The 19,800-nt window shown below is 45.9% G+C and overlaps 1 protein-coding gene across 1 annotated transcript; it reads right to left on the reverse strand.

Moving 5' to 3' along the window:
- Positions 1 to 240: 240 nt before the first annotated feature.
- LOC125554666 (bidirectional sugar transporter SWEET6b-like) lies at positions 241 to 15,197 on the reverse strand. Its single transcript, XM_048718149.2, has 6 exons — positions 15,145 to 15,197; positions 14,846 to 15,055; positions 14,570 to 14,738; positions 13,508 to 13,627; positions 13,208 to 13,361; positions 241 to 548 (listed from the first exon to the last, which is right to left on the reverse strand). The coding sequence occupies exons 1-6, from the start codon at positions 15,195 to 15,197 to the stop codon at positions 241 to 243; spliced, it is 1,014 nt and encodes a 337-aa protein (XP_048574106.2).
- Between the last annotated feature and the right edge of the window lie 4,603 nt (positions 15,198 to 19,800).

Consider the following 19,800-nt stretch of genomic DNA (forward strand, 5'->3'; position numbering starts at 1 on the left):
GATATGTTCTATTCGGCCCTGCCTAACTTCTATATGGGTCTGGCCTTTTTGGGCAACGGGCTGTGGACGAACCTTTTTTTCCTTTTCTCCCTCTACCACTGAAACTGAAACTGATGACGAACTGAAGAACTAAAAATACGGGGCCGAAACAGAGTGGAGAGGACATGCTGAATTGCTACAGCGCAACACTTTTTATTCAAATATACATATCATTACGATTACAAATGATGCCCAATCTATTCACTTACGACTAATTATCATCACATAAACAAATGCGAGAGCAATTACACAAACATAAAAAAGTCCGGCCATCAGCCCCATCAAATTGCCCTGCTTCTGCAATTCGATGAGTTTCTTCATCTGCTTGTTCAGCTTCTTCAGCTCTGCCATCACTACTGCATCCCCCACTGTAGCCCCAATGGAATGGGCAGATCCAGGGGCCCCAGATCCAGACGCGCCCGATCCAAACTTGCCCAACTTCTCCGCCTCCAACGGTAAATCGAGCTCCCCTGATGCACCCTCCAGTTGAATCCGCTCTATGTACTCATCTAGCCACTCAAAATGGGTTTATTGCTTCAATTTCTAAAATTGGAAAGATGAACCCTAAATCCCAAATCCGATGAAAAATCGGGAAAATTGGGCAAATATGAAATTGGGAGACAAAAACCAAAATTGGCATATTGAGAAGTAAAATCTCACCTTTCCCTGCTCTGGTTTGCTCTCGCATTTCACGAATTCCCGCCCAAGGTTGCCATTCTTGTCGATCGTTGTGACTAGCCGCTTCAGGGGTACGATACGTGGGCATGCAGGGCACCTTGTCATGGGCACTGCGCCATAGCGCGACCATGAGCGGCGGGAGGCTGAAGCGGAGCTCAACATTGCTAGGACGCGGCCCGGAACGGCATTGTTGCGCGCCGTTGCCGGAGAAGAAGAACAACAACGGTCGGGGAGGGGGGAGGGGGGGAGGATGGGCTCGGGTGCTGCACGGCTCGGGCCACGGCTCGGTGTCCTCTTGTACCAATGCTGACCTAGATAAGTTAGTGGGTCCCATGTTGTGGGTCCTGCTCACCTGACCAATGCTGAGTTGGATAAGTTAGTGGGTCCCACGCTGTGGGTCCCACTCACCTGATTCGAGTTTTAAACATGTGTCTTTGGATTAGGCAGCAGTGTCGCATGGGAGCTATTTTTTCCAACGTAGATGTCGCATGAGAGCTATTATAGCCAACGACGTCGCATGAGAGACAATTCACACCAACGACGTCGCATGGGAGCTATTTGCCCATAGACATCACAAACAACTGAAAAAATCAAATTAAAAAACATCTTGAGCTTGATCAGTCCAGGCCGTCGTCCACCAGAGGAGCCGACACACTGGAGCATCACATAGCTTGAAGGAGGCACATACATGATAGGAGTAAGCCATCGTCTAGCGTATACGTTGGCCACTATACCACCATCTCCACTGCAGAAAAAGGCCCCTGCCTTCTCGTCCCGGCTCCAGGAATGCCGCACCGTCCGCAAGCGAAGTGGTTCACCCTTGAACTCGAATGAATACTTCGCAGACAGGAAATAAAGGAACTCAGAGACACTCGTCCCACAAATAGAGATCTGCATGAGGTATACCGACGTGCACAAATTGCACAGCTACATAGAAAACACACACTGTCGGAAGGAGACATGACCCGGACTGGAAAAATCAACAGCGACACTATGCAAGAATCTGGATTTTTCGGAGGTTCAGGCACTCGCTATCACCTCGACACCCATAGAGGGGAACACTTTCCCCTCTCGCCTAGGCTCGAAGGCAACGCACCACCGACGAGTAGGGCCCTAGAAGGAAATACATGTTGGAAATATGAGCAATTTACCCAATAATTTTGCTAATGGAAATACTAGATAAAGCATGACTAATATAGGAAATATAAAGCAAGTCATGCAATCTGACAGAGAGAAGGTAAACATCGTCTGCATATATGAACTTGTGGTAAACACATCTAGAACAGACACTAGATGAAGCTGCTTATACGACATAGAACCTAACATATATAAGGCAGAAACTAGAGGCGAGAACTGTAGCAGGACTCCTAACAGAAGGAACAAGAATACATACGGGACAGCAGCAGCGGAAGCACTAGACTTGGGGTCGACATCCTCTCCAGCCATGTCGTCGATGAGGTTGTTGACGTCGGGGAAGAAGTCGTCGTCGGGGAAGTAGTCGTCGGAGTCCGTGATGAAGAAGTCAGTAGTCGCGCGGAGCGCTCCCCAAAAACCTGATCACCCTTCTCCCGTACAGGACTCAAAGAGGTGCGGTTTCGGAGGCCTACTGTCCTGACCTGCGGTGCATGCCACAAGCCGGGATGGGGAAGATCGTAGCAGCAGCGCAGTGCTCATGAACTTGTGGCGAGAGGAGGAAGAAGTTCTGGTGCGTCTCTCTGGGAGGAGCGACCTCCCTTTTATAGGCGCAAGAGAAGGAGGCGAGAGGGCAGCGACGAGAGGCGAAACGAAGAGACGGAGGCGAAGTGAATAGCCAGCAGCCGAAGGGATGCACCGTTCGCATTCAAACTTTCGTGTGACCTTTCGTATACCCGTAGTGCGTGGCAAAAATTTAGATATCGGCTCGGCTCATTCCCGTAGCCCGCAACCCGCGGCGCGTCATGACGAGGCATGGCGGGCACCGGAGGAGGAGCGCGCGTGGATATCCCTCTTATTCTCATGCTCGTACAAGTGGGGAAAGAACCTCCCATATAAGGAGGTCCAACTCCCACTAAACTAGCAATGTGGGACTAAACTTTAGTAGTATCCCTTGCCTTGCACAAATGGGCTGAGTGGGCCTCTAGGATTTATTAGGAATTTCTGAAATAATTATTGGGCTGCCCAAAATATACTAAATTCCAGCAATCCCCCACCAGATCCCAGAGGCACACATAAATTTGCCTTTGGTTCCAAAACACTGTTTTATATACCGGTGCTGTAGTGGAGACTGTTAAGTTGAAGTTCCACCTAGAACTCTATGCTACACTAGTAAGCAACTTGAACAGTGGACTGGGCCTTGAACTACAAGTTTTCTGCGAATCTAGCTTCACATAAAGCCTTGACCGATACTTGGCTACAGTGGGTCTTCCCCGCGGGTGGAGCTTATGCGTCATACTCCGAGACCTTTCATGAGTTTACTAGAGAGAACCCTACTCTCATAGATTGCGACGTTTAACAATCAGACTCATATAGGTGTGTTCTTCAAAAGATGTTCTGCAGGACAACATCTCTGCTTCAAAGAGCCACTTAGAACACATTAAGATATACATCAACCTGCCATGCAGATTAGGAGAGTATTGCATCTTTATGGAGTGGTATTTTAGCAGTAAGGGTACTCTCCTCCCAGTTGACCAACAGCTTGTCTTCCACATCTTATCCACGGGATCTCCAATCACAAAGAATAGGTTACCACTGTGAACAACTCATATTGTGGGTCTCATACCCATCTCGCTCGATGCATTATCTATAACATTACGTGATAGACCCTTAGTAAAAGGATCTGCCAGATTTTTAGACGTTTGGATATAATCCAACGCAATAACTCCGGAGTTTTTCATTTTCCTGGCAGACTTTAACCTTCTCTGAACGTGTCTTGATGACTTCATGTTATCCTTTGAGCTGCCCACTTTCGTGATCACAGTTTGATTGTCGCAGTTCATAAGGACACCCAGTACAGGTTTCTCAACAACCGGCAAGTCATTCAAGAGCCGGCGAAGCCAATCTGCTTCAACCGTAGCTATATCGAGTGCTGTGAGTTCTGCTTCCATTGTTTACCTCGTTAAGATGGTCTTCTTGCAAGACTTCCAAGAAACAGCGCCACCTCCATGAGTGAATACATAACTGCTCATGGCCTTTATCTCATCAGCATCTGAGACCCAGTTTGAGTCACTATACCCTTCAAGCACCTTTGGGTGCCCGGTGTAGTGAATTCCATAATTAGCAGTGCCTTTCAAATAATGCAAAACTCTTTCTAGAGCTTTCCAATGCACATCTCCTGGTTTTGAGACAAACCGACTCAGTTTGCTAACAGCAAAAGAGATGTCAGGTCTTGTAGCACTGGCTAAGTACATAAGCGAGCCAATAATCTGAGAATATTTCAATTGATCTCTAGCAATTCTTCGATCCTTTCGAAGTAACACACTCGCATCATATGGTGTTGGAGAGGGCTTGCAGTCACTATAGCCAAAGCGACTCAAGATCTTTTCCACATAGTGAGATTGAAGCAATGTAATCCCACCATCATCATCTCTCAACAACTTGATGTTCAGAATGACATCAGCCACTCCTAAATCCTTCATCTCAAAACAACAAGATAGGAAATCCTTGACCTCCTTAATAACATTCAGATTTGTTCCGAAAATCAGTATGTCATCAACATACAAGCACAGGATAACTCCCTCGCCCCCACCATGGCGATAGTACACACATTTGTCAGCTTCGTTCACAACAAAGCCTGCAGCTGTTAAAGTTCTTTCAAACTTCTCATGCCACTTTTTGGGTGCTTGCTTAAGTCCATACAAAGACTTCAGCAACTTGCACACTTTCCCTTCCTGACCATATAGTACAAACCCATCTGGTTGTTCCATATAAATTTCCTCATCCAACTCTTCATTTAGGAAAGCAGTCTTAACATTAACATCCATTTGATGAACGAGAAGACCATGCGAGGCAGCTAGTGAAAGTAGAACTTGAATAGTGGTCAGTCGAGCCACAAGTGAGTAAGTATCAAAGAAGACTTCACCTTCCTTTTGGGTATAACCCTTAGCCACGAGCCGAGCCTTGTACTTTTCAATAGTACCATCAGGCCTAAGCTTCTTCTTGAATACCCATTTGCATCCTATAGGTTTGCACCCACAAGGACGATCAGTTATCTCCCAGGTTTCATTCACCAAGATGGAATCCATCTCGCTACGAATCGCTTCCTTCCAGTAGTCGGCGTCTTCAGATGCACAGGCCTCTGAAATAGAACTGGGAGTGTCATCTATGAGATACACAAGAAAATCATCACCAAAGGACTTTGCAGTCCTCTGTCTCTTGCTCCTAGTAGGAACTTCATTGTTCTCCTCCACGGGACTTTCAAAGTGTTCCATCGAAATGGCAGGTTCGGTAATTGTAACTGGTTCCTGATTCGATGAACTAGGCATCTCCTGATTAGATGAGGTAGCCATATCCTTCATGGGAAAGATATCTTCAAAGAAAGTCGCATCATTCGACTCCATGATCGTACCGACATGTATGTCAGGTACCTCAGATTTTAGAACCAAGAATCTATAGCCAATGCTATGAAAAGCATAGCCCAGGAAAACACAATCCACAGTCTTTGGTCCAAGTTTCCGCTTCTTTGGAATTGGAACATTGACTTTCGCCAAACAACCCCATGTTCGTAGATAAGAGAGTTTTAACCTTTTCTTCTCCCATTCCTCGAATGGAGTTATCTCTTTGTTCTTTGTGGGAACTCGGTTTAGGACATGACATGCAGTCAATATCGCCTCCCCCCACCATGCCTTGGAGAGACCCGAAGTATCTAACATGGCGTTAACCAAATCTGTTAGAGTACGGTTCTTTCTTTCGGCCACCCCATTTGACTGAGGTGAATAGGGAGGCGTCCTCTCATGGATTATACCATGTTCCGCACAAAAAGCATCAAATTCATTGGAAAAATAATCTCCACCACGGTCGGACCTAAGCCTCTGGATTTTTCGATCAAGTTGGTTTTCCACTTCAGCTTTATAGATCTTGAAAAAGTTCAAAGCCTCATCCTTAGATTTCATAAGATACACACGTCAGTATCTAGTGGAGTCATCAATTAACGTCATGAAATATTTCTTTCCACCTTTTGTCAAAACACCATTCATTTCAAATAGATCTGAATGTATGAGCTCTAGTGGTGCAAGATTTCTCATTTCCGCAGTCGTGTGAGACTTACGAGGTTGCTTAGCTTGCACACACACTTGACACTTATATCCCTTGACAGTAGTGAAACTAGGGATTAAGTTCAACTTCGCTAGTCGCGACATGCAACCAAAGTTTACATGACAAAGTCGTGAATGCCACACATTGGATTCACTGTTGTTGCAAATATGATTAACAACTTTATTGCAAACGTCCGATAAGGATAAACGAAACAGGCCTCCTGACTCATAGCCTTTACCAACAAAGGTTCCATACTTGGATATTACAAATTTATTCGACTCAAAGACAAGCTTGTAGCCATCTCTACACAGAAGAGATCCGCTAACAAGATTTTTATTGACGGAGGGGACATAATGCACGTTCTTCAGCCGCACGATCTTCCCCGAAGTAAACTTCAGATCGACCGTGCCAACACCATGAACAGAAGCACTTGAACCGTTGCCCATCAGCACGGTTGAAGTCCCTGCGGTCTGATAAGACAAAAACATGGAAATATCACCACATACATGCACATTAGCACCCGTGTCAATCAACCAGTCAGGAGAATGACATACTGAAAGAATAGTGGGAAATATACCATACCCAGCATCCTTCATGTCAGTGTCTCCAATGACAACATTAGCGGTCTTGCCGCCTTTCCCAGGATGACGCTTGTCATAGCGATTAGGGCAACTAGGAGCCCAATGATCAGGATCCCCACACACATGACAAGCACCTTTCTTCTTACCATTCTTCTTCTTGAAGTTCGTGTGTTGCACAACCTTGTTCTTCCCATCAAACTTTGCTTTACCATCAAACTTGCCCTTGTTCTTGAACTTGTGGGGCTGGAAGTTCTGCTTCTGTACCACATTGGCACTAGATCCTCCCTCAATACCTCGAGCACGTGTGTCCTTTGCTCTTGCCTTTTCTTCCATATCAAGAGTGCCAATGAGATCCGGGACGGAAAACTCCCGCCTCTTATGCTTCAGCAAGGTAGAAAAGTTCCTCCATGAAGGAGGAAGCTTAGTGATGATACCTCTGGCAACAAACTTGTCCGGTAGCGTACAACTGAAGTGCTCAAGTTCTCTAGCAAATGACTGTATCTCATGAGCTTGCTCAACCATGGAGCGCTCTTCAGTCATCCTGTAATCATAGAATTGCTCCATGATGTACAGCTCAGTGCCAGCATCCGAGACCCCAAACTTGGCCTCGAATGCATCCCACATATCTTTTCCATTATCAATTGACACATAAGCATCAACTATGTTCTCACCAAGAACACTCAAGAGAGCAGCCTTAAACAGAGTATCCATTTTCTGAAAAGCTTGTGCTTGTTGAGCATCAAGCTCTCCTTCAGGTTTGCCGAGAGTGGCGTCATAGCAACTCATGGTTTGAAACCATAAGACTGCTCTCACGCGCCACCTCTTATAGTGGATACCCTCAAACATAGGAGGTCTCATGGAAGCAGCAAAACCACTCGGGGTAAATTGCCTATAATAAGGTTTTTGGATTGTTGGAAATATGAGCAATTTACCCAATAATTTTGCTAATGGAAATACTAGATAAAGCATGACTAATATAGGAAATATAAAGCAAGTCATGCAACCTGACAGAGAGAAGGTAAACATCGTCTGCATATATGAACTTGTGGTAAACACATCTAGAACAGACACTAGATGAAGCTGCTTATACGACATAGAACCTAACATATATAAGGCAGAAACTAGAGGCGAGAACTGTAGCAGGACTCCTAATAGAAGGAACAAGAATACGTATGGGACAGCAGCAGCGGAAGCACTGGACTTGGGGTCGACATCCTCTCTAGCCATGTCGTCGATGAGGTTGTAGACGTCGGGGAAGAAGTCGTCGTCGGGGAAGTAGTCATCGGAGTCCGTGATGAAGAAGTCAGTAGTCGCGCGGAGCGCTCCCCAAAAACCTTATCACCCTTCTCCCGTACAGGACTCAAAGAGGTGCGGTTTCAGGAACTTGTGGCGAGAGGAGGAAGAAGTTCTGGTGCGTCTCTCTGGGAGGAGCGACCTCCCTTTTATAGGCGCAAGAGAAGGAGGCGAGAGGGCAGCGACGGGAGGCGAAACGAAGAGACGGAGGCCAAGCGAACAGCCAGCAGCCGAAGGGCTGCACCGTTCGCATTCAAACTCCACGCTCGGCACCTAGCCTCAAAAAGCATGTAGGGTTGTTACCGGATGATGTTTCCTAGGGCCCGAAGCTGTCTAAATCCTTGTCTTGTGTTGCGTCTCTCGATTCCGCTCAACCCCTCTCAAGCTACCGCATAGATGCGTTGGCCTCATGACTAAGTCCTCACCTTAGGACATCTGCCGTGACAATTCCACGACAGTTGGCGCCCACCGTGGGGCCTGCGCACGGTGGTGTTGAGTTCTTGAAGGGATCTATCCCAAGGTTTCGAGAAGCTCACAAATTTCCAGATGAAGAAGAAAGAGTTTGGAAGGATCTACATAGTCTCCATGGCAATCAGCCAGAACGACATATACGAGAGTTAAGGTTCAAGAAAAAATTGACTCTACGATTTGTCCATCACTGTCGCCGGGCGATCTGCTAAGACAAAATGGCAAACAGGAGTTTAATCTTTGCGTCACTGTGCAATCGGCTGGACGCGATCAGCTTCCTCGGCGGCTGTTATGCACGGCATCTAGAAATCCGTCAAGCCGTCAAATCACCAAGTTGCTGAGACCATCAACTTACGTTCAAATCTGATTGGGCATACTACTCGGATGGTCTACTCGTAGCTGCTGTTGTTATTTCCTTCAATGTACAAGGATCCATAGCCAGATTAATATTGGATGCACTGCCTGAAAGAGGACGAGACCTATAGGAATTCTGATAATTATTCCTGACAAAGATATTGTTATACTGCGGATATGGAGCATGCGCTGGCATAATTTTGCACTGGCATTCCTCCGTGCCATACTACTAGACGGATATGGGAGCAAGTCGCCGCCCCTGCTTCATCAACACAGAGGACTGACTCGTCGTCCGCCCCCGCGGCCGATTCTCCCGCCCGCGCCGACTTACTACGCCGCGGCCGACTCATCTGTCTGTGTCGTCTTTGAAGCTGCGGTCGTCTTTGCCGTCCGTCTCTCGCGGCCTGGTTTACATCGACACACTGGGCCGCACCTGTCTGCATGAGATGTTTATTGAGTATGAACAAGTCACAGCTTGGGTAGCCCGGTTTTTCTTTCAACAAAGTGGAGGAAAATTATCATATACCATCAACCGCGATCTACACTGGATGGATCAATGGGCAGGCACGCAAGTCGCCGCCACTACAGTTTGGTTAATTTCAAATAGCCAGTTGGAAGGAACCATTGGCCGAGTTGTCGACACGGCTTATACAGATCATTTATAACCTGCCGCAGTCACCTCAACCTTCTGTGGATTCACATCGTGCTATCAACATCAATGATATACAAGTTAGGCCGGTTTATATCACGGTCAAATATGGAGAGTCTCAAGCCAACTCCTCGAGTCACCTTTGAGACTCGGGGGCTACGATGACATGACTCAGCAAATCTTACCAGTTTCAGCCGGTTTAAGAAACCCAGGACGATGGAGGAAAAGATAACCCGGTCCTAGAGGCTACTGTGATATTGATGAAAATTTAAAGGCCGTCAGAAAATTTCCGGCTTAGAAAGTATATGACAGTTACAAAATCCCGGCTCAATGAAGAAGATCCGGGTCATCAGAAAGGATTCCGGTTTAAAATCCGGCTCAAGGGAAGTCAGTCTCACTGAAGCTCTCAAATATCCGGTTTACAATCCAGTTCAAGAGAAATTTATTCTCCCACAAAGCTCTGAAGCGCTCAGATCCGGTTTAACAATGTCCGGTTCAAAAAGGAATTAACTTCTCGCAAGTTCGAGTTTAAAGGCCGTCAGAAAATTTCCAACTGAAAATGAAGATTCCGGTTTAAAATCTGGTTCAAGAGAAAGATGTCTCCCACGAAGCTTTGAAGCTCTCAATATCCGGTTTAACATCCGGTTCAAGAAGGATTTATCTCTTGCAAAAAGTTAAAGGGTGCCAAAGAGGACCTGCTTCCATGATGCGCCATTCAAACATAGGTATCATGCCTTATTGGCTTATCATATTATTGATCACTGGGGGCTTGGTCGTATCCGAACCATAGCTACACCTCTTGATCGGCTCAATGCCACAACATCACTTGGGGGCTTGTTCGTATCCGAACCAATGCAACACCTTTTGATAGGCGAAAGCCACAAGATCACTTGGGGACTTGGTCACGTCTGAACCAGTCACGCCTCTTGATTGGCCTAAGGCCACAGAATCACTTGGGGGCTTTGGTCGAACCCGAACCATCGTCACTCCTCTTGATCGACATAATGCCAATGCATCATGTGGGGACCTGGCTGACTTGAACCATAGCTACGCCTACTGGGGGCTTGGTCGTGTCCGACCATGGTAATGCCACTTGATCGGCTTAAACCGCCTCTTTTTGCAAATGGTTTTATCATTGCTTTTGCTTGAAATTTTGTTTTGATAAATATTTCTTTTGTTCCATTTTAAACCGACAATTCTTAAACCGGTTCGACTGTCAAATTACAAATTGACGGAACACGGTCAAATCTTAATCCGGAGGTTATCTGCCCGGTTTGATTTTCTGTTACCATCCTATTATGGAGTAAACCGGTGTTTATCAACCCGGCTCGGCTTTCAACTACAAGTTGTCAGTACACGATCAAGTTATAATCCGGAGACTATCAGCCCGGTCTGGTTTGACTACGAGTCGCCAGTATTATATGTGGTTAAACCGGTGTTTATCACAACCTGGTATGGTTTTATCATAAACCGACACAATATGGAAGGAGTTATCAGTACTCAAAATCTGGGTTATTACCCCTATTACAAAAAGTTGGTAAACCAACGATGTGATTCAATGTCACAGGTTGAATAAAGCATGATTATAAATCACCGGCGTTAACTAACCCGACCTGGCTTTCGACTATAAGTCGCCAGTATGATGATAAATTATCCGGTGTTTATTAAACCAGCCTGGCTTTAAGACGATAAGTCGCCAGTATATGATGAGAAATTGTCCGGTGTTTATTAAACCGACCTGGCTTCGGACTATAAGTCGCCAGTATATATTTGGATTGCGCCATTGGAATCATGCGCTTATAAATGATTGGGTTATATTATTCAAATAGCCAAACTTGGCTGAATTTTCATTATGATATTGGATGAATAAGATTTTCATACCGGATTATATTATCTTGAATAGCCAACATGGCTGGATTTTTATTATGGTTATTAATATTATGATTGAGGTTTTCAAAGTCGCTTTAGCGCAATGGATATTATTTTGTCGATGAATATGATTTATTTTGCAATGGAAGGAATAGTCCCGAGTCGCTGCAGGCTTACGACCCGGCACTTGGGGGCTACACTATTCAAGTTGAGATTATATCAAATATGCAAGTCTCATGTCGCTGCAAGCATGCACCATGACAGTTGGGGGCTAATGCAAAGTCATTTTTATTGGCCTTATTGAAGACCCGACTCATCATATCATAATGAGCCGGCCCTTGGGGGCTACCAATTGCTCCTGTCAACAATTCAAGTTTTATGGGCATCAGTCAATTACAAGTCCCAGGTTGCTGCAAGTATGACAACCCGGCACTTGGGGGCTACATAATATGGAGTATTCAGTTTTTACTAGTGACTGGGATGAACAACATGGATTTCTTCGAAAGTGGCAGTATTTATATTGAAGCAAGTCTTAAGCCATCACTTTGTTCTGCTCAATACTTGGGGGCTACAAGTATTATATTATTATCAGAGAAATATTTTCAAATTCTCTGTTTTGAGCAAACCAGATTGACCCAGCGTCACCAATTATTATGACCCTGTGTTTGCAACCCGGCATCATCAATAATCATAAACCGGCATTGGCAACAATCAGGAACCGGAGTTAGCAACAATCATGACCCGGAATTATCAGTCATATAACCTGGCAATTTCTGGCAATGATAAACCGGCAAGTTCGGCATCTTCAAACCAGTTGAATATCATATGAGTATTTCAAGATCCATATTTCTTAATCCGACGCTTTGGAAGCCGACTCAAGTGGATTATTCTTCATAATATTTCTCTATGAGAAACCAATGTCAGCAAATTGAGTATGAAGCTAGCTTATTGACCTGGATTTTCTAAAAGAAGGAAATGGCAAGGAATTAAGGATGATCAGATGTCGGTTTACAAGAATTCTTAACCCGGAGCATAATCTATCAAATTTGTTCTTGTATTTGTTTTATAGGATCAGTTTAACATGGATAAATCCAAATTAAACTGGGGGCTAATGTCGGGGATATACCCCGTGGTGTAAACTGGCCGGCAGTTAACCCGGCCGGACTTGGCGGTTTAGCTGAAGACCTCACTGACACTTGGCGAGTTACTGGCGACCCGCCCTGACCTAGCGGTTTACAAGCAACCCACCTGGTCATTATGACTCACTGGTGATCCGGCATGCGGGACAGACGGATGACAAGGCCCAAGACTCAGAAGGCCGGTTCACGTTTAATGGTGGGCCGGTTTAAGAGGAAAGGCATGAGGAATATTTACCTTACAAGGAGTTAAGACCAGGACTTGTATCCGGTTTGTATTAGAGATAGACTAGTCCTAATCCTAATAGGACTCCACATGTAACCCGCCCCTTCAACTTATATAAGGAGGGGCAGGGCTCTCCAAGGAGGGACAAGCTACAAGCAAGAGAAACAATCTTAGGGCTAGACACAAAAAGGAGAGCCGGTTTACGGTGACTCCCTCGTGATGATAATGAGACCTAGCCTCAAACAGCATGTAGGGTTGTTACCGGATGATGTTTCTCGGGGTCCGAAGCTGTCTAAATCACTGTCTTGTATTGCGTCTCTCGATTCCGCTCAACCCCTCTCAAGCTACCACATAGATGCGTTGGCCTCACGACTAAGTCCTCACCTTAGGACATGTGCCGTGACAATTCCACGACACACGGCGCGTCGTGACGAGGCGTGGCGTGGCGAGGCGGGCGGCGGAGGAGCGCGCGTGGATATCCCTCTTATTCTCATGCTCGTACAAGTGAGGAAAGAACCTCCCATATAAGGAGGTCCAACTCCCACTAAACTAGCAATGTGGGACTAAACTTTAGTAGTATCCCTTGCCTTGCACAAATGGGCTGAGTGGGCCTTTAGGATTTATTAGGAATTTCTGAAATAATTATTGGGCTGCCCAAAATAGACTAAATTCCAGCAATACATACCAGAATCAGGAACCCGCCAGGATTGCCGCAGAATACCGTCAACAACAACAGTGGGCAGCTCGACAATCTTTTCCTTCTTGGGGGTCGTTTTGTAGTAGAAGAAGTATAGGATCAGCTGGACGAGGCTGAGAAATGCATCGAGGCCATTGGGGATCTGCACAGAATCAACGGAGGGCGTTACAATTGATTAGATCTATGCAAAGTGTACACTAGGATCATCACATGACAGTTAGATCGATGATGATGGTAAGTCTGGCTGGGTTTGGAACTTTTTGAGATGTGTATGTAGTGCACACTGACCATCACGTAGAGATCGAACTTGATGAGGGCATAGGTCGTCCAGCAGCAGCCGTTGAGGAAGCTCACCAGCGACAGCAAGAATGGCATGTACTCCACACTTTTGGTCCTGATCACTTTACTCTGCAAGCAATACAATATTTATTAGTACTCGCATTAGTTAAAAGCACAAAGGCTGAGTCATTAAATATGTATGATCTATTTTTTCTTTTCAGAAACAAATATGTATGATCAAGATAATAAGTAAAATAAATCCCTGGTTAATTAGCAGCAGCTACATTGATGGACTCTAGACCTGGAGGCCCCATAGGATTCATGGAATCAGCCTATATTTTATTTATTTACGAAAAGGGGTTTCCCCGCCCCATTTTTATTAAAAATAAGGGAACCATCATAAACTCATAGAGTTGGCAAAAGCGAAAGGATCACAAAAGGCAATGATGAAAACAGGATCATGCACTATCCGTGCATATGCATCCCCTAGCTAGGCATGGCACATCGTTTGTGATGAAGCGCTGGATCACGGGTTTTAGTTAGACTATGAAACGTCACTCAATAGCTAGCTAACATGAGAGTTTGGTTGGCTAGCTACATACACGCAATGCAAGTACAGATCCATAAGCCGAGGACAATGTTGGTTAGACGTTATGTTGTGGTCCAAATTTCTATAAAGGCCAACTTCTAACGGTGCGGAGCGGAGGCCGGTCGCACAGGATAAGCTCTTTGTAAGCCGCCACATAGGATAAGTTCGTCGTTGTAAATCTCCGGCGTTTGTAACCTCTCCCGATATAATGAAGTTTGCTGGCCAGCGTCCATGGTTTTTTCCACTTCATATTGGAGAGGTTTTCTATGTTAAAATCTTGTGTTCCTCTATGTTGGTCCGTTCTTCTTTTTTCTCTATTGCATGTCCTATCTCTAACACCACACGTGTGGCATTTACACGCAACTAACTAACTGAGTTCGAAATAAAACCGGACAAAATAACAGCGCCATCAGAAGAACAAACAACAAACGGGTCCAAGAATTAAAGAGTAGACAGGATGGGTCGATCATGATTGTACGTACAATGATGGTGAGCGGGGAGGCATACATGATGCAGCCGAAGATAGCGCAAAGGATGCCGGCGATCATGGAGCGCTTCTTGTGGGTGTGGGTGCCGTGGAGCACGCCGACCACCACGGCCAGCATGAACGCCGCCTCGACGCCGAGCACGATCAGCATCTTCCGCTGCACGCGTGCACGGTAATGTCAGGTTATTAGAGCCAATTAGGGGCAGAAACGAACTAAAACACCCGAAAAGGGCTGTGAGAGGAATTGATAGGGGATGTACGTATCCTCTTTTTGATGGTGGAGTAGATGAAGAAGATGACGAGGTAGACGGCCTCGACGGCGAGGCCGATGCCGTTGATGGTGACGACGAGGGTGCTGTTGGCGTGGACGATGGGGAGGCCGTAGAAGACCCAGAGCATGCAGTTGAGCAGCGTCGCCAGGTAGGGGTCCGGCTTGAACTTCTCCACGTCCTTGGCCGCGCATATCCTCCAGAACGCCGGCCTGCGTGCACGCACAGGCAAGGAAACAAAAGCTACCAACAACCACCTTCCATATACACAGATGGGGCAAGAGGAGGGTGCATGGATTACGCAGGGGAGAGGTAGAGGCCAAAGGTGATGACATTGCCGATGATACCGACCATGTTACGAGCTGCGTCTTGCTCGCCGGGGAGGAAAAGGCGGCTGACTTGAGGAAGAGGAAGGAGGTTTGTTGTGATCTGGCTGGGCGATGAGAGAGGCCGAGCTTAAAGGCATGGACGGGTTCCCAGGGTTATCCCCTGATCGATATGCATGGTTTGGTTTTTTTTTTTTTTTTTTTTGAGGATGCATGGTTGGGTGTTAAACGGTTAGTTAGACTGGGTTTTACTTCTGTTTTTTAGCGGAGACTGGCTGGGTTTTACTGGTCCTCGAGCCTGGGTATACGCAAGAACCGAGTCTAGCTCGTGGTTTTTTTTTTAGAACGTCTAGCTCGTGGGTTAGACTGCCAAATCATACGATGTTGGGTGTAACGTGCGTGGCCTGACCGGGAAAGTGAAAGAAAAGCGGGCATGCATAACCTCCTCGTACGCAAGTGCCATGCCAGGGCTGATCCAAACCAACATAATGTTGCAAGACACCGGATGAAGATAGGATAGATGAATGCAAAAGGATAAGGGCGTACTATATATGAATTGGTCTATAATAAAGATCTCTAATTTCTTTTATCCAGTAGTACTCTCTCCGTTCCCAAATATAAGTCTTTTTAAAGATTCCAACAAGTGACTACGTACGAAGCAAAATGAGTGAATCTACACTCTAAAATATGTCTACATACATTCGTACGTTGTAGTTCATTTGAAATGTCTAAAAAGACTTATATTTAGGAACGGAGGGAGTACATATATACCAGGCTGCGGTGGAGTTAATTGCACGAAAGTATCACAATTGGGGATTGGTACCATTTTCCGTACCGTATAACATTTAATATGGAAATTTTAATATACACATTTTTGTAATATAAGGTGAACTTATTGTAAATAGGGAAACACAGACAAACATATATGGCGACAAGGTGCCTACGGTGACGTTTCTGTCGATGACGAGGTGCCTACAGTGACTTGCCTGCTCAGTCTTTTGAATGTGCTCATAAAGATAGGGTGTGCGTGTGTGCGTTCATCGGGATAAGTGTATGCGCGTGTATATGAGCGCTTGCGTCTGTACATTGTTCAAAAAAAATTTGTTTATGTGGCTGCTACTTTAACGGAGCCGCGTAGTGGCGCAGTGGTCGAACGGCACGGCGCTCCTGGCCCTTCGTGCGTGTAATTTTTGTTCTGGCACGACGAAACGAGCCTAACGATAAATTTGACAAACGCGTGCTGTACATAACGAAAGAAGTTGTAGCCCAGTGGCATCGACGTCGAGCTGCGAACCCGACGGCTAGCATTCGATTCTTTGCGCCGCAAGGGCTCGTACAATTTTTTGCCCTGGCAGGACACATTTTAGGCAAACAAGGGATGAATGCGTGATTAAAGAAAACGTAAGGGTCTTTATGCAAACAAGGGATGAAACTTCAGCTCCAGCGGGAACCGATATGTATAAATTACGAATAGTGGTACCAATCCGCACGCACTGCCTTAATTGTGATACCTTCATGTACGCGCAAATCAGAGACCAACATGGTGAGGTTTGCGGGAGTCCGAACCGCTCCCAAGCCTGCTTCTGACCGCCCAAGCCCATGAAAAACCCCTCCCCCCTTCCACGCTCGCTTCCCACCCGACATTCATGCCCGGCCAGAGCGAACGCGACCGCTCACTGGCGCCGGCCGCCGCCCGCGCCACTTTCCGGTGCAGTCAACTGTCGCACGCTCAAACGACATGACGGCCGCCCGTCCGTCCATCTGCCGCATGCAATGTGGCACGCGGTTGCTGAGTCATCTCCTCCGGCGCCACACGACCGTCCCTCTGCCGCCCATCGGTGCTATATAAACCGCTGCCCCGGCCATAGCCACAATCATCCCTCTCAGCACCATTCACCTCCATGGATCCCTCTACCGTCAAAGGTCTCTGGGATGGGCTGACGTCGGAGCAGAAGGAGGAGATGGCCGCCATTGCTGCCGACTGGCAGGCCGGCAGGCAACCGAAGGACACCGACGTCAGCTAGATGGCTTCTTCTCTCTTTTTGGATCTCAATACAATGTTCTCCCCCTCTCTTGTGGAGATTTATTCGATGTAATCTTCTTTTTGCGGTGTGTTTGTTGAGACCGATGAATTGTGCGTTTATGATCAAGATTATCTATGAACAATATTTGAATCTTCTCTAAATTCTTTTATGTATGATTGGCTAACCTTGCAAGTCTCTTCGAATTATCAGTTTGGTATGGCCTACTAGATTGGTTTTTCTTGCAATGGGAGAAGTGCTTAGCTTTGGGTTCAATCTTGTGGTGTCCTTTCCCAGTGAGAGTAGGGGAAGCAAGGCATGTACTATATTGTTGCCGTCGAGGATAACAAGATGGTTTTTTTATCATATTGCATGAATTTATCCCTCTACATCATGTCATCTTGCTTAAGGCGTTACTCTGTTTTCTTGAACTTAATACTCTAGATGCATGCTGGATAGCGGTCGATGAGTGGAGTAATAGTAGTAGATGCAGGCAAGAGTCGGTCTACTTGTTTCAGACGTGATGCCTATATACATGATCATACCTAGATATTCTTATAACTATGCTCAATTCTGTCAATTGCTCAACAGTAATTCATTCACCCACCGTAAAATACTTATGCTCTTGAGAGAAGCCACTAGTGAAATCTATGGCCCCCGGGTCTATTTCCATCATATTAATCTTCCATCACTTTATTATTGCTTTGCTTTTTTACTTTGCTTTTTATTTTACTTTACATCTTTATACCAAAAATACCAAAAATATTATCTATCATTTCTATCAGATCTCACTCTCGTAAGTGACCGTGAAGGGATTGTCAACCCCTATTCATATTGGTTGCGAGGAGTTATTTGCTTTGTGTAGGTACGAGGGACTCGCGTGTAGCCTCCTATTGCATTGATACCTTGGTTCTCAAAAACTGAGGAAAATACTTACGCTACTTTGCTGCATCATCCTTTCCTCTTCAGGGAAATCCAACACAGTGCTTAAGAGGTAGCACAAGGCACGTATTGTATTGTTGCCATCGAGGATAACTGAAGGAAATATGCCCTAGAGGCAATAATAAAGTTATTATTTATTTCCTTATATCATGATAAATGTTTATGAAGGAAATATGCCCTAGAGGCAATAATAAAGTTATTATTTATTTCCTTATATCATGATAAATGTTTATTATTCATGCTAGAATTGTATTAACCGGAAACATAATACATGTGTGAATACATAGACAAACAGAGTGTCACTAGTATGCCTCTACTTGACTAGCTCGTTAATCAAAGATGGTTATGTTTCCTAACCATGAACAAAGTATTGTTATTTGATTAACGAGGTCACATCATTAGTTGAATGATCTGATTGACATGACCCATTCCATTAGCTTAGCACCCGATCGTTTAGTATGTTGCTATTGCTTTCTTCATGACTTATACATGTTCCTATGACTATGAGATTATGCAACTCCCGTTTGCCGGAGGAACACTTTGGGTGCTACCAAACGTCACAATGTTACTGGGTGATTGTAAAGGAGCATTACAAGTGTCTCCAAAGGTACATGTTGGGTTGGCGTATTTTGAGATTAGGATTTGTCACTCCGATTGTCGGAGAGGTATCTCTGGGCCCTCTCGGTAATGCACATCACATAAGCCTTGCAAGCATTACAACTAATATGTTAGTTGTGAGATGATGTATTACGAAACGAGTAAAGAGACTTGCCGGTAACGAGATTGAACTAGGTATTGGATACCGACGATCGAATCTCGGGCAAGTAACATACCAATGACAAAGGGAACAACGTATGTTGTTATGCGGTCTGACCGATAAAGATCTTCGTAGAATATGTAGGAGCCAATATGGGCATCCAGGTCCCGGTATTGGTTATTGACCGGAGATGTGTCTCAGTCATGTCTGCATTGTTCTCGAACCGTAGGGTCCGCACGCTTAATGTTACGATGACAGTTATTATGAGTTTATGCATTTTGATGTACCGAAGTTAGTTCGGAGTCCCGGATGTGATCACGGACATGAAGAGGAGTCTCAAAATGGTCAAGACATAAAGATTGATATATTGGAAGCCTATGTTTGGATATCGGAAGTGTTCCGGGTGCAATCGAGATTTTACCGGAGTACCGGGAGGTTACCGGAACCCCCCGGGAGCTATATGGGCCTTAGTGGGCTTTAGTGGAAAGGAGAAAGGGGCAGCCCAAGGTGGGCCGCGCGCCTCCCCCCTCCCCTAGTCCTATTAGGACAAGGAGAGGTGGCCGGCCCCCCTCTCTCTCTTTCCCCCTCGGGGAATCCTATTCCAACTAGGATTGGGAGGGGGGGTCCTACTCCCGATAGGAGTAGGACTCCTCCTGTGCCCTTCTCCTGGCCGGCCGCCCCCTCCCCCTTGGATCCTTTATATACGGGGGCAGGGGGGCACCTCTAGACACAAGTTGATCCTTGAGATCGTTCCTTAGCCGTGTGCGGTGCCCCCTGCCACCATATTCCACCTCGATCATATTGTAGCGGTGCTTAGGCGAAGCCCTGCGATGGTAGAACATCAAGATCGTCACCACGCCGTCGTGCTGACGGAACTCCTCCCCGACGCTTTGCTGGATCGGAGCCCGGGG

Source organism: Triticum urartu, chromosome 7A (assembly GCF_056163025.1).
Source record: "Triticum urartu cultivar PI428250 chromosome 7A, HENAU_Tu73, whole genome shotgun sequence".
NCBI classification, from domain to species: Eukaryota; Viridiplantae; Streptophyta; class Magnoliopsida; order Poales; family Poaceae; genus Triticum; species Triticum urartu.